The sequence below is a fragment of the Gossypium hirsutum genome, chromosome D12, assembly GCF_007990345.1.
Source record: "Gossypium hirsutum isolate 1008001.06 chromosome D12, Gossypium_hirsutum_v2.1, whole genome shotgun sequence".
Classification (NCBI taxonomy): domain Eukaryota; kingdom Viridiplantae; phylum Streptophyta; class Magnoliopsida; order Malvales; family Malvaceae; genus Gossypium; species Gossypium hirsutum.
In genome coordinates, this window is record NC_053448.1 from 45687317 (window position 1) to 45699642 (window position 12326).

At 29.6% G+C, this 12326-nt stretch overlaps 3 protein-coding genes across 4 annotated transcripts; 1 reads left to right on the forward strand and 2 right to left on the reverse strand.

The window, feature by feature from the left end:
• Positions 1-714: 714 nt before the first annotated feature.
• Positions 715-1689, reverse strand: LOC121224549 (coumaroyl-CoA:anthocyanidin 3-O-glucoside-6''-O-coumaroyltransferase 1-like; the record flags this gene model as incomplete). Its single annotated transcript, XM_041108006.1, has 1 exon — positions 715-1689. A coding segment is annotated over one exon (819 nt), but the record flags the coding sequence as incomplete, so codon positions are not given.
• LOC107946151 (coumaroyl-CoA:anthocyanidin 3-O-glucoside-6''-O-coumaroyltransferase 1-like) lies at positions 715-2323 on the reverse strand. Its single transcript, XM_041106876.1, has one exon. It carries the CDS (start codon positions 2227-2229, stop codon positions 1690-1692), a length of 540 nt encoding a protein of 179 aa, XP_040962810.1. The 5' UTR covers positions 2230-2323; the 3' UTR covers positions 715-1689.
• Positions 2324-4881: 2558 nt separating this feature from the next.
• LOC107947565 (uncharacterized) lies at positions 4882-8601 on the forward strand. Of its 2 annotated transcripts, XM_041106878.1 has the most exons (5): positions 4889-4947; positions 5772-5819; positions 7833-7948; positions 8102-8179; positions 8313-8601. In XM_041106878.1, the coding sequence occupies exons 3-5, from the start codon at positions 7907-7909 to the stop codon at positions 8532-8534; spliced, it is 342 nt and encodes a 113-aa protein (XP_040962812.1). In that variant the 5' UTR covers positions 4889-4947; positions 5772-5819; positions 7833-7906; the 3' UTR covers positions 8535-8601. The 2 variants fall into 2 exon arrangements, with proteins under 2 accessions (XP_040962811.1, XP_040962812.1); XM_041106877.1 differs by having other exon boundaries at positions 4882-5819.
• The last annotated feature ends 3725 nt before the right edge of the window (positions 8602-12326 follow it).

Consider the following 12326-nt stretch of genomic DNA (forward strand, 5'->3'; position numbering starts at 1 on the left):
TTTTTTTTAAAACCAAGACAAGGTTCTTTGTTTAGGGATTCGAGAAATAGTTCCCTAACTTACGGGGTACGATTTTCTCCTTGAACCAAGATAAATAAGCATCCTTTTAAAATTCAAAATATATAAGATTAGGTAATAATCAAATAACGAGAATCCTTATTTTCGAGGATTCGAGATATCGTGCCCTAACTTACAAGACATGATCCTTTTCTCGATTGACTTGAAATAAGAAGGTTATTTCTATAAAATTCAATTTAGTTTGCAATCATGCAAGAAGGGGATTGTATCTTAAATTTTCTTCGAATTTTCAATTATCGGCACTAAGATATCAAGTAATCAATTAGGTACCAATTTGGGCGTTATGAGGGTGCTAACTCTTTCTCATACGTAACCGACTCCCGAAACTTATTTCTTGAATTTTATAGACCGAAAATTATCGTTTTAATAAATCTAACATTTTATTAAAATGACCAAATTTTGAGGTGATCCAATCACACCTAAATAAAAAAAAATTGGTGGCGACTTTATTTTTGTTTTTAAAATAAAATTAGATTTTCAAATTCGGTTTTATAAAATTAATACTTTAGCAAGACCTGTGATTTGGATAATCTACTTTAACGACAACAAATTGACGTTAAGTAAATCTTATAAATAGATTTAATCTTCATCATTAAAAAAAAAAAAAACTAATATTGGATGGGAGCCCACATCTCATTTAAGTCGAAAAAGAAAGGATTCATTTATTTGATTCACTAAGGCTGTTACGAGAAATATGTAGGGCAAAGGCACACTTCCCAGTACACATGATATATGGTTGCCCTGGATAAGAAATACAACACTTGGATGAAAAAGTGCCTACAAATGCTAAACTCAAAGGAGCTTCAGACTTTGTTCGAAATTAGTAAGGAATTCATCCATTTCATTCTTGTTTAAAGCTACACCCACCTCTACTCCGCTTTCTCCATCCCTGCACTCCGCCAGAGATATTGCTCCATCGTAATCAATGTGGGTCAGCTCAACCTTGCAAGGCCTTCCCCACCCAAAGTTCGTTTCATACACTTGTAATTTTGGCGACCCTGCAACCACTGTAAAACGCCCTGTCATAGTTCCAATTCTTTTATCACTTCTCTCCATTTCTTTAATTCCTTTTCCTATAGCCTTAGCAGCCAAAATAATTCCACTTTCTCCTAATACTTCCCTTTTCTTTATCTCAATAGCGCATGGTTTTAAACAATTCCCAAGGTATGTTGTTGGTACCCAGAATTCCAGGCGGTTCCGGCTATCATACGGAAAAAGGAAGTAATACAACTCATGGTCACCGTTGTCATGTGATAAATTATTGGCAACACTCTCTTTTGATTTAATCAAACAAACCCATATGTAGGCACATGTCACTACGAAAGTTGAGATGTGATAGTGCTCTGTATCAACGCTGCTCCTGCACTGTGCTGTGACCAAACGCTTTAGTCTTTCGGCATGGACTCGACCTAACACAAATGTGGCGCGAACCTTATCTGCTGCTATATCTTGGGTCGATGCTGAATTCTCACCGCTGGATGATACCCAATCCCAATAATTCTTCAATAGAACCAACTCTATGCCACCAGGATCCTTGATAATATCCCTTTTAATAAAAGGAAATGAATTTTCGAGACAAGTCAAGTCTCCACCCGACCTATAAACAGACGTTCAAGACCTCATCAAATGCATGAACGACTTGCCATCACCAACAGCATGGCAATAAGTTGACCCGATGCAGATGCCAAAGTTTGGAAACACGGTGACTTGAAAGGCTAAGATGGGGAGCACACGACTACCGTCTTCGGTTACATGCTCCGATGGTAGTTGAGGTACAAAGGGGTGTAACAATTTAACAGGTCGCGGATAATTGGCTATGACATGGTTGAAATCTGCAGCAGATTTAGCAACCGTGAAGGCGACAAAGTCACCCTCCATGTAATGGATATAAGGCTTACCGGGCGGTTGAGGGCACATGATATTAGCTGCGTATGGGAAAAAATGTTGGAGAGTTAGGGAGAGAGAACGTTTTAGCATAGGACGAGTGGTCTCAATGAAGTGGGAAGTAGGGTGAGGGAATTCATAGAAGAAAAGGCGTTGTACAGGTGGATTAGGTACCCAAGGAATGTCAAAATAAGTGAGAGGCACAGAGATTGTTGGAACAGAGCCTGGAGGAGGTGAAACACGAAAGCTATCAACAAGCTTAGCCATTTAGGATAAGATCCAGAAATTTTGCACGCTTACTGCCCACGATTCACCCTATTATATACAGCAAATGGGGAGAATTGTTATTATCTATCAATACTACCAACACACTATTTTGTTAATTAATTGATAAAAAATCAAACCCCAGCTAATCTAGTCTTCCATTATAAAGTAGCTGACATTTAATATATTTAATATGTCGTATAAAAATATTTAATATTTTAAATGTATTTAATAATTATTTTAATTTTTTATTTAATATAAAATTTTAATAAAAAAGTCTTGAGTAAGATAAATAAGTAGATAACTATTTATCATATTTTTATTTTATTAAAAATTAAAATAAATTATTTAAAAATAAAATATTCAAATCATTATATTTATCTTTGATCTAAAATTATTTAAAATAATATAAAATATTATATTATAAGATTAAAATTAAAAATAAATAATCTTTTAAAATCAATATTTAATTTTATTAAATAACACAATTATATTCCGTACTTATATTTACTAATTTACCAAACAATTGTATAATATAAGATATTTTAAGTTTAGTTAAACTACATCTTGATGACTGAGTTGGCAGAAAAAAAGATATTTATAAATTAAATATTTGTATACAAAAGATGCTAATTAAATTCTGGTATAATGATTTATATGACCTTCTAATTTATAAAAAAATTATTTTAATCCTCTATTTAATTTTTTTATCTTTTTTAACTCTTAAACTTACATTATTTATCAAATCACTTCAAATGGAAAAGCTAACATCCGTTACTTTCTTGATGTGGTATACATGTGATGTCACGTTAAAAATTAATTATTTTTAATATAAAAAATCAAAAAAAAATTATTTAAAAATTAAAAAATATAAATATAAAAAAATTTTAATATTTTTAATTTAAAAAATAATTAATTGCTAACGTGACATATACATGAACTTCTACATAGATGTCACGTTAGCAAAATTAACAAACGTTAACTTTTTTTATTTATTTTGAAATGATTTAATAAATAATTAAAGTTGAAGGGCTAAAAGATTAAAAAAATAATTAACCAAGATAACTTATTTTATAAAGTAAATGACCAAATAAATTATGAGACAAAAAAAACTCATACTTTATTTATGTAAAATGAGACTTCAAGCTAAAATCTTAAAATTTTAATTTCAACGTGGAAAAAATTTTAAAATTGAACCAGACATCAAACCGATGTTACACGTACAGCTTATGTCTTCTTCCATTGTTTTAAATGATCAAATGAGTTTCACATTACATTTGATTTTTCTAACATCTCACCTATAATTGGCCATAAAATATTTATTTCAACAATAGCATTTTTACCAAAATAAAATAAATAAATATTTTTCAAATAATATAAATAATCTTTTTTATCAAAATAATATGTTTAAAACAGTAAACAATGGCATCCAAATTATCTAGAAATATAATTATTTATATAAATGATCCTAATTCAAAGACAATTACCCAAATAATTTGGAATGAACAACAAAACAGGATAGGGGACTTAAATGGCTGGCATCACCTATTTTTCTGACAGAATTATTACCTAATGATTATGTTAAGTGTTAAAATAATAATTTTTTAGGTGTTGGAGACTAGATGACCGGTATCCTAGTATTTATTTTCACCTCGTATTATACTGGTATATGTAACAGCCCAATTTTGACCTTAATCAGAATAGTGGTTTTGGGACCACAAATCCGAGTCTATAAAAAATATAAAATAAAAAATATTTTAATATTATTTTGTGTGTTTATGATGTGTGTATTTACATGTGTGAAAGTTTCATGAAATAATTTTATTGTTTGTGTGCTTAATTTGAGAAAATGGCTTAATCGCGTAAAATAAAAATTTGATGGTTAAATATGAAAGTGCCTAATTATTGTTGTCTTTATAATTTGGAGGTTTTATGTTGTAATTTAGCCAATAGTAAATGTAGTGGACGGCATGATGGTTTATATATATATAGTTTTTATATATATTAAATGTAAAAGTAAAATAATAATATTATAATATAATGCTAATAAAATAAAACATAAAATAAATGAATCATGCATTATTTTCATCCATAGCCGAAACATCAAAAGAAAAAGTAAGAAAAGAAGAAAGCTAGGTTCGGCCATTTTGTCCTTTGATTTAGGTATGTGTTTTGTTCGGTTTTTGATAATTTTTACGTTTTTGAGATCGTTGCTTTGAATACTTCAAACCCCATGTCTTAATTTTGTGAATTGTTGATGATTTTGAAATGTGCCATTGATGAATGTTTGAGTTTCATGATGTTAGTTGATGAAATATGAAATATAAGTGTTAGATTAACATGTTTTGTCTTTGAATTTTTGGTGAATTTAAGTAATTAGGGCTAAATTGAGAAAATAAATTTTTCAATGACTATAATGTGAAATAAATAAAATGCATGAGCTTGTATAGACACTAGGAATATTTGGCCCTTAAGGAGTGTAGTAAAAAATTTGTGTATTTTGTGTTTTGAGCAAAAAAGGATTAAATTGTAAAAAGTGTAATATGTTAAGGGTAAAATTGTAATTTTCCCATTTATATGTTCTTAGACTAAATTGAATGAAAATATGTTTAAATGAGATTTATTTGAATATGTTTAGATCAAGAAACCAAGAAACCAGATTCAGATCGGGGGAAATCGAAAGTAGTTGAGTAGCCGATCTATTAGTCGACGACATCCGAGGTAAGTTATTAAGCATATATATAATTGTATCGTTTTAAAATCAGTTTAGTATCTAAGTAATTATGCTGAATTGAATGGTATATATATACATGTAGTGATAAAATTATTGAAATAAGATGTATTGAGTTGTTGACTTTCGACACTAAGGCTGTGTTCGATAGAGGAAAACCAATTCCGGAATTGGTTTTACACGTTTTCCAATGTTTGATAGCAGAAAAATATTTTCCTTTTGTAAAATCAATTCCGCAACACGGGAAAACCTATTACAAATTTGGGGAAAATGTCTTACGCTTTTGAACTCGGTAAGACATTTTCCGGAAAATGATGCCTTCTTCTCCCCTTTCCCCTTTCCCTTCCCCTTCCCTTTTCCCTTCCCCTTGGATTGCAAATCAGTTTGGTCAAGGACCTCTTCCGGTTCCTCCTTAATCCAGGTAAGGCTCCTTCTTCTTCTTCCGTTCTTCATTCCTTTTTCTTCTTCTGTTCTTCATCTTCTCTTCTCAGCATATTCTGTTTTGTTTCCTCTCTTCCTCTCTCGTTCTTTGATTTCTAACATTTTTATTTTAATGAATTATGCTGATTGTCATCAAATTGAGAGAAAGTATAGTAGCCGATGAAGATTACAGATTATCTATTGGTCTATTCGCCTCCTATTGGGCGACTTTTCTTGCTGGATGATATTTTGGTTATATTTTGGTTATATACAGATGGTTGATTATGTCATTTAAGCATATATTCTTCATAAATCTCCCCTTGAAAAAAAAAAGAAAAAAGAACTTTCTTCAGTTCAATGGTGTTATTCAATGACTACCTTTTTTACTATGCAGGGTGCTGTATACGCCATAGATATGATTATGGAGCCATCATCCTACTAGGTAATCATTTTGGATTTGGTTTTAGTTATTACACAAGCTTCTGAATATAAAATGCTAACATCACACAACTTACTTTTTTTTTGATAAATCACACAACTTACTATCAAATGAATATACAAGGGAACATCTTTGTGGCCAATGTCTCATCCCTTGCTCAAATTACCAGTGATGCCATGGACTTGTGATAGTTCACTATTTGTCTGCTAGGTGAGCAGATATGGAAGAGAGAAAAGCTCTTCCCCAAAATGTAGATGGATAGGATAAGATGTGGACTAGGGTAATCTTTTATATGAAACAGAGTATTCATTGATGGTTTATTGCATTGCCTCTAGTGAGATTCATAGTCATCTTCACTAAATGTATATCATATGATAACCAGTTGGGTTTGGGTTAAGTCTAGAACTGTTTTCTACTTTTGCTTTGTGCATTTTTTGGCTAGGATGAGTTGTACAGGGCAAGTAAAACAATTCTTTAGCTTCTAAGAATTCCCTATTTCTTTTTCTGAAGAATTTTGTCAGCTCTACTTGATTGTACCAAAGCATCACTTCCTTAGAGTCTTCTATTAGATGTGCAGATGTTACTATTAGCTAGTAGCTGCACTTCCTTAGAGTCTTCTATTAGATGTTTTCGTACCAAAGTTCAGCAGGATAACAGTCTGACGCCATATATTTATTTAACTAAAATATGGCTTGTGATATTTTGCTTCATTTGAGGTAATGTTCTTAGTAACATTAAGAAAATGATAGTAATTATCCCCTTTCTTTTTAATGCATATTTAAATGGAAATGGTTTTTTGTGATCAAGATGAAAAGAATAGAGTACATATTTCGAAGTGGCTAAGGTTATCCATTAGAATGTATGGAAGTTTTGAGAAGTCATTGGACGAGCTGAGATCCTTTTTCAGAGAAGTCAATGTCCGTTTTGAGTTCCTTTATTAATATTTCCTTTCTTTTTAGACTGTTTAGTTTTCTTGTGCATGGATTGTGGTCTAATGGTGTTATATAAGGTCTTTTCTCTGACTTCACTTGTTTGCAAGACTTGGTTTTCAAGAAATCATGCTCATTCCTTGATGTTACTTAAAAAAAACATATTATTTATCACTAAACAAAACAATACATGTTGACTTGTCACATTGTGCTGAAAACAAAGTTTCAACTGAGCAAATCACTCAAAATCGTCTTGCAGCATACAAATATGAAAATCTTCCTCACACTCCTTTTGTGAACGATTTCTGTCTTTTTTCATATAATAATAAAGCAAATGAGAGGTTTATATTTGATCGATTTCTGTCTTTTTCTTCTATAATTTCCTGGCCTTATGATGCGGGGAACCTTATTGAACCCCATATTCTTTTAGGAAAATATAGTCATTTTTCTCATATTGTACTAGTTGAACTGTATTGTTCTTTTATATATGTGCTGCTATAATTTTACGGGGTTGTTAGACATTATCTTAACTCACACGACTTGTACCTCTTTGATTATGTTCATCATTGCTAGACATTTTTTTGTTGTAGTGACTCCAACCTCTTCAGTTCAGTGCTTAGAAATGTGTGTTTTCCATTTCTTTTAGGCAAATGCATGACCAAGTTGGATTAAAGAGTGAAAAATGAAGAAACATGTTGCTATTGTATCATCTGATGTTGTCACTGTAAACATCTTATCTTGCTGGTTACTTTCAAAGTAATTAGTTATTTTGAGAATGAAAAATATTATGTGGTTCTGGCTATAAATTCTTATGCTGTGATTGTGTTCATTTATGCTATGTTTGGAAACATAAATTTGAAAATTTAGATTTGGAATTCATTTGTAACCTCAGAGTACTCTTCTGTTTTAATTGCTGTAATGTGGGTTTTAAGATCCATTGCAATTACATGTCAAGCTTTTCACTTTTCCAGAACCCCAAAGGTATTATTGTTTGAGATTTTTGAGGGAATTATTTGATATGTACTTGAAATATTTTGCTAATAGCCTAAAAGTTAAAAATGAATTATTTGCTAACATTTTGCAAAAGGCTCACACGGACCTCGACAAAATGGGTCTACTGCAATTTCACAAGACATTAACAGTCTGAAACATATTGCATTGATGGAGGCCAAGATGAAAAAACTCTCTGATTTACTGAGTAAGGTTAGTTGGTTGCTTACTTTGCCCTTAACTGTCTTTGATAAAAATGTGAAACATGAGCGAAAGCCTTTGCAAAAGTATGTCGCTGCTGTTTGTAGTCCAGATATGGTAACTATAGTGGATGGTTTTAACTCCTATTTCTGTGATCTTTTACAGACAATTGAACAAACAAAAGAAAATGTGGTAAAGAAGCTAGCATTGACGCATGAGGAAATGGAACAAGAATGTAAGGAGGTAAGTTAATCTCTTGGCATACTAATTCAAGTGTATCTAATACTAGAACAAAAAAAAATGTTGGTTCCAATTTACATATCATGAAGATGGTAGTTATATAATTTTACATTCATGTGTTTTGGTGTGATTGCAGATCAAGGATGGTTTTGCTGAGGGGAAAGACCTGGTTGTGTCTGTTATGTCTGCAATGGGGGAAGAGCAGATCTGTGCTCTCAAAGACATTGGTCCTAAGTGGTTTCAAATTCATTTATTGCAAATCTTAGATGGAATCATAAAAGACTTTGGTAGTACTAAATGCGGTTTTGATGTTTTGTTTTGGGTTTTGATAGAAAAAAGAGAACAACAATATAACTAGTTTCTTGTTGTGCTATGGATTACTGTTTTGCTTTTCTTTTTCAATAATTTTTATTATCTCGTCTTTATTTTTTGTGTTGGTAACATTTAAATTCTAGCTTTTAATTGCATATTACACTTGCATTAGTTACCCAATATATATTAATGTAGCAATTTAAGTTTGACATATCATTTAGTACGAGTTAATACAATATCTTAGTTTTTAAAAAAATGAAATTTTCTAATAATTACAGTATTTTTTATTTTAATTTAAATCCCATGTTAAATATATGTATCACAAGAATCAGATTGGATAAAAGTAGAATCAAATTAATATAAAATTTAAATACAAATAAATGTTTTAATAATGAAGAAGTAAAATCAAATCGGTATAATCTACAAATAGATGAACATTTGGAATTTAATTAGATAAAACTTTTATTAATAAAAAAATTATTTATAAATAAATCATTGCAATATGTGTAAAAATAATTTAAAATATAAAAATTTATTAATATGTATATAAATTTATTAATATATGTAAAAACAATTTTTCCTTCAGGAAATATGTCAAACAGCAGAAAATATTTTACACAGATTCAATCAAACACCAAAAAATATTTTCCAGTAAATCATTTTACAGAAAAGTAAAACATTTTCCAGAAATCATTTTACGGAAAACATTTTACTGCCAATCAAACAGACCCTAAGTGTGCGAATTTAATTGTAAAGCACTAAGTGTGCGAGTTTAATTGTAAAGCACTAAGTGTGCGAGTTTAATGGCAAAGCACTAAGTGTGCGAGTTTTATTATTGAGCACTAAGTGTGCGAACTTATTAAATATTTTCGAATAACTGTTAGTATTGAGTATTTGTCTTATTGAGAAATCATGATTATTAAAATGAGTAAATACTTAGAATTCTTGAGTAATAACCATTATGGTTGTATTTAAGGTTAAGCTTTGTAGATATTAAACCTATGTGGTGATTATATTTGGAAAAAAAAATATATATATATATATATATATATAGTATGATTCTTTATATTACATGATGAGGAAATGCATAATGTATATGGTCTTGTGTTTAAATTTGAAGAAATGTTTATGGTTGTGTAATTATATTGATTTTAGTTAAATCATAGTAATAAGTGAATAATTATCTTATGATATGGTAAGCTAAAGGTAAGATGATTTAGTAGTATGAATTGGTTGAATATTATTTGAGATATCGATTTAAATAGTAGAGTTTATTTGCTTATAACTTCTAAGCTAAATTAGCTTACAATGTGTTGGATAATTGTTTTGATGTATAGATTTTGGTGATCGCTACGTGTTCGGGGGATCGTCAGCTAAGTTCGTCACACTATCGATAATTTCTTTTGGTATTTTGCTAAATCGTTCTCAAATATATGGCATGTATAGCATAGTTAAAATATTGATTTTGGAACCAATGTGTATATGTATTTAAAAGCCATGCGAAAATGGCTTATCTCTTTTGGTTTGAATTCGGTATTAATGCATATTGCTTTAATGGTCCAAAATGCGGTATATGTTCATGTAATTTTTATGCTTAAATGCTGTCCAATTTGTTGTATTTATGCTGCCAAAATTGTTGTATATATGCTGTCCAATTTTGATGTAAAATGCTGCTCAATTTGGTATATGTATGCTGCCCAAATTGTTGCACATATGCTGTCAAATTTTTATGCTAAAATGCTGTCCAATTTGTTGTATTTATGCTGCCCAAATTGTTGTATATATGCTGTCCAATTTTGATGTAAAATGCTGCTCAATTTGGTATATATATATGCTGCCCAAATTGTTGCACATATGCTGTCAAATTTTTATGCTAAAATGTTGTCCAATTTGTTGTATTTATGCTGCCCAAATTGGTGCATATATGTTGTCAAATTTTTATGCTAAAATGCTGTCCAATTTGTTGTATTTATGCTGCCCAAATTGTTGCATATATGTTGTCCAATTTTTATGCTTAAATGCTGCCCAATTTGTTTTATTTATGCTGCCCAAATTGTTGTATATATGTTGTCCAATTTTGATGTAAAAATGCTGCTCAATTTGATATATATATATAGGCTGCCCAAATTGTTGTATATATGCTGTCTAATTTTTATGCTAAAATGCTGCTCAATTTGATGTATATATGCTGCCCAAATTGTTGTATATATGCTGTCCAATTTTTGGTGTGAAAATGATGTCTAGTTTGGTATATGAACGCTGTCCAAATTGATGTAAAAAGGCTGTCCAAACAGGGTAGATTATCTATGTTGTAAAATATAGTATAGTTAGTAAATTGAAATGAAATATGTGTACAAATAAATGTTTGGGTATATGCTTGATTTATGATATATAATCATATATGTTTGGAAATGTTTTAAGAATTGGAATGATATTAAATTTTGATTAGGTAAATGATAATGATATGGTTGAATTTTTGAAACATGGTTAGTATATGAAATTTGATTAATGATGCATGTTGATTTTAATTGGTTATGTGATTGTATATATATATGGAATGAAATTTTGTGGTTGAGTTGGTATAATTTATGAATAAAAAAATTTTTGAGTTGAGTTTTTGACCGGTAATGTCTCGTAACTCAAATCCGGCGACGGACACAAATCGGAGTGTTACAGTATACGTTTATACCAATATTTAAAAACATTCAAGTCACGCTTCCTAAAAACTTAATTTGAGGATTTGGGCAGAAGATCGAACTCTAAAGCTCAAATCCTCACAAACAATGCCCAATTTAGGACCGTGACCTGACTTTCATTGTTGCGGTGAGGGTTTAGACAAAGAGCCTTGTGCTTTGACAAGAAATTCCTTGGTTATTTTATTCAAATAACTCAAAAAATAATTAATTACATAAATGACTCTAATTAAAAAATAATCACTTAAATAATCTAAAATAAACAATAAAATTAGGTTATGGGATTAAATAGTCGGCACCACTTTTTTTTCTATTAAAAAATACTTTTTAGGTTTGAAACACTAGATGATCGGCACTCATGTATTTTTTTTTCAAACCGTATTATACAGGCATATATTTATACCAATATTTAAAAAAAAGATTGGGTACTAATACACTGATGGCCGGCACCCCTTTATCAGATAAAAGAATTATTTTTGGGGGGTGTAGGTGCCGACCAACGAAAGGCCTAAACTCACCCAACAAAAGGAGATGAAAATATTGGAACATTAACCCCTCCTTATTTTTCCATCTTTTTTATTTCTCAAGTTTAATTACATATTTTATATTTTAAAATAATATTGAACTAATTATCATTTTGTTAATTATTATTGCATCTCTCACATTATTATTAAATTTAAAAATTAATTTAAATTTAATATGCATAATTAAATTAATATACACAATTATTTTAATATTCACATTATTATTAAATTAAATTTAATATGCACAATGTGTAATATATTTATAAAAGAAACTTACGTTATAGATTAAATGAATTTATAAAATTAAATTTTAAAATATAAAAATATAAATTCATTTAATCTATAAGGCAAGTTTCTTTTATAAATACATTACACATTGTTTCTAAATTTAAACTTTATAAGTCTATTTAAAATTAAAATTTTTAAATATTATTTAATTGTTTCTAAATTTATAAATATATTACAAGTTATTTTTTTAAAATAAAAGAAACAATAATTTAGTAATGTTTATTTGAATTATTATAAAAGATTGAAAATCATTAAAGCAGGTTCTAATTTTATAAAAAAAATTCTAGTTTAATTGTGCGTATTAAATTTAAAAGTTATTAACTTTTAAATTTA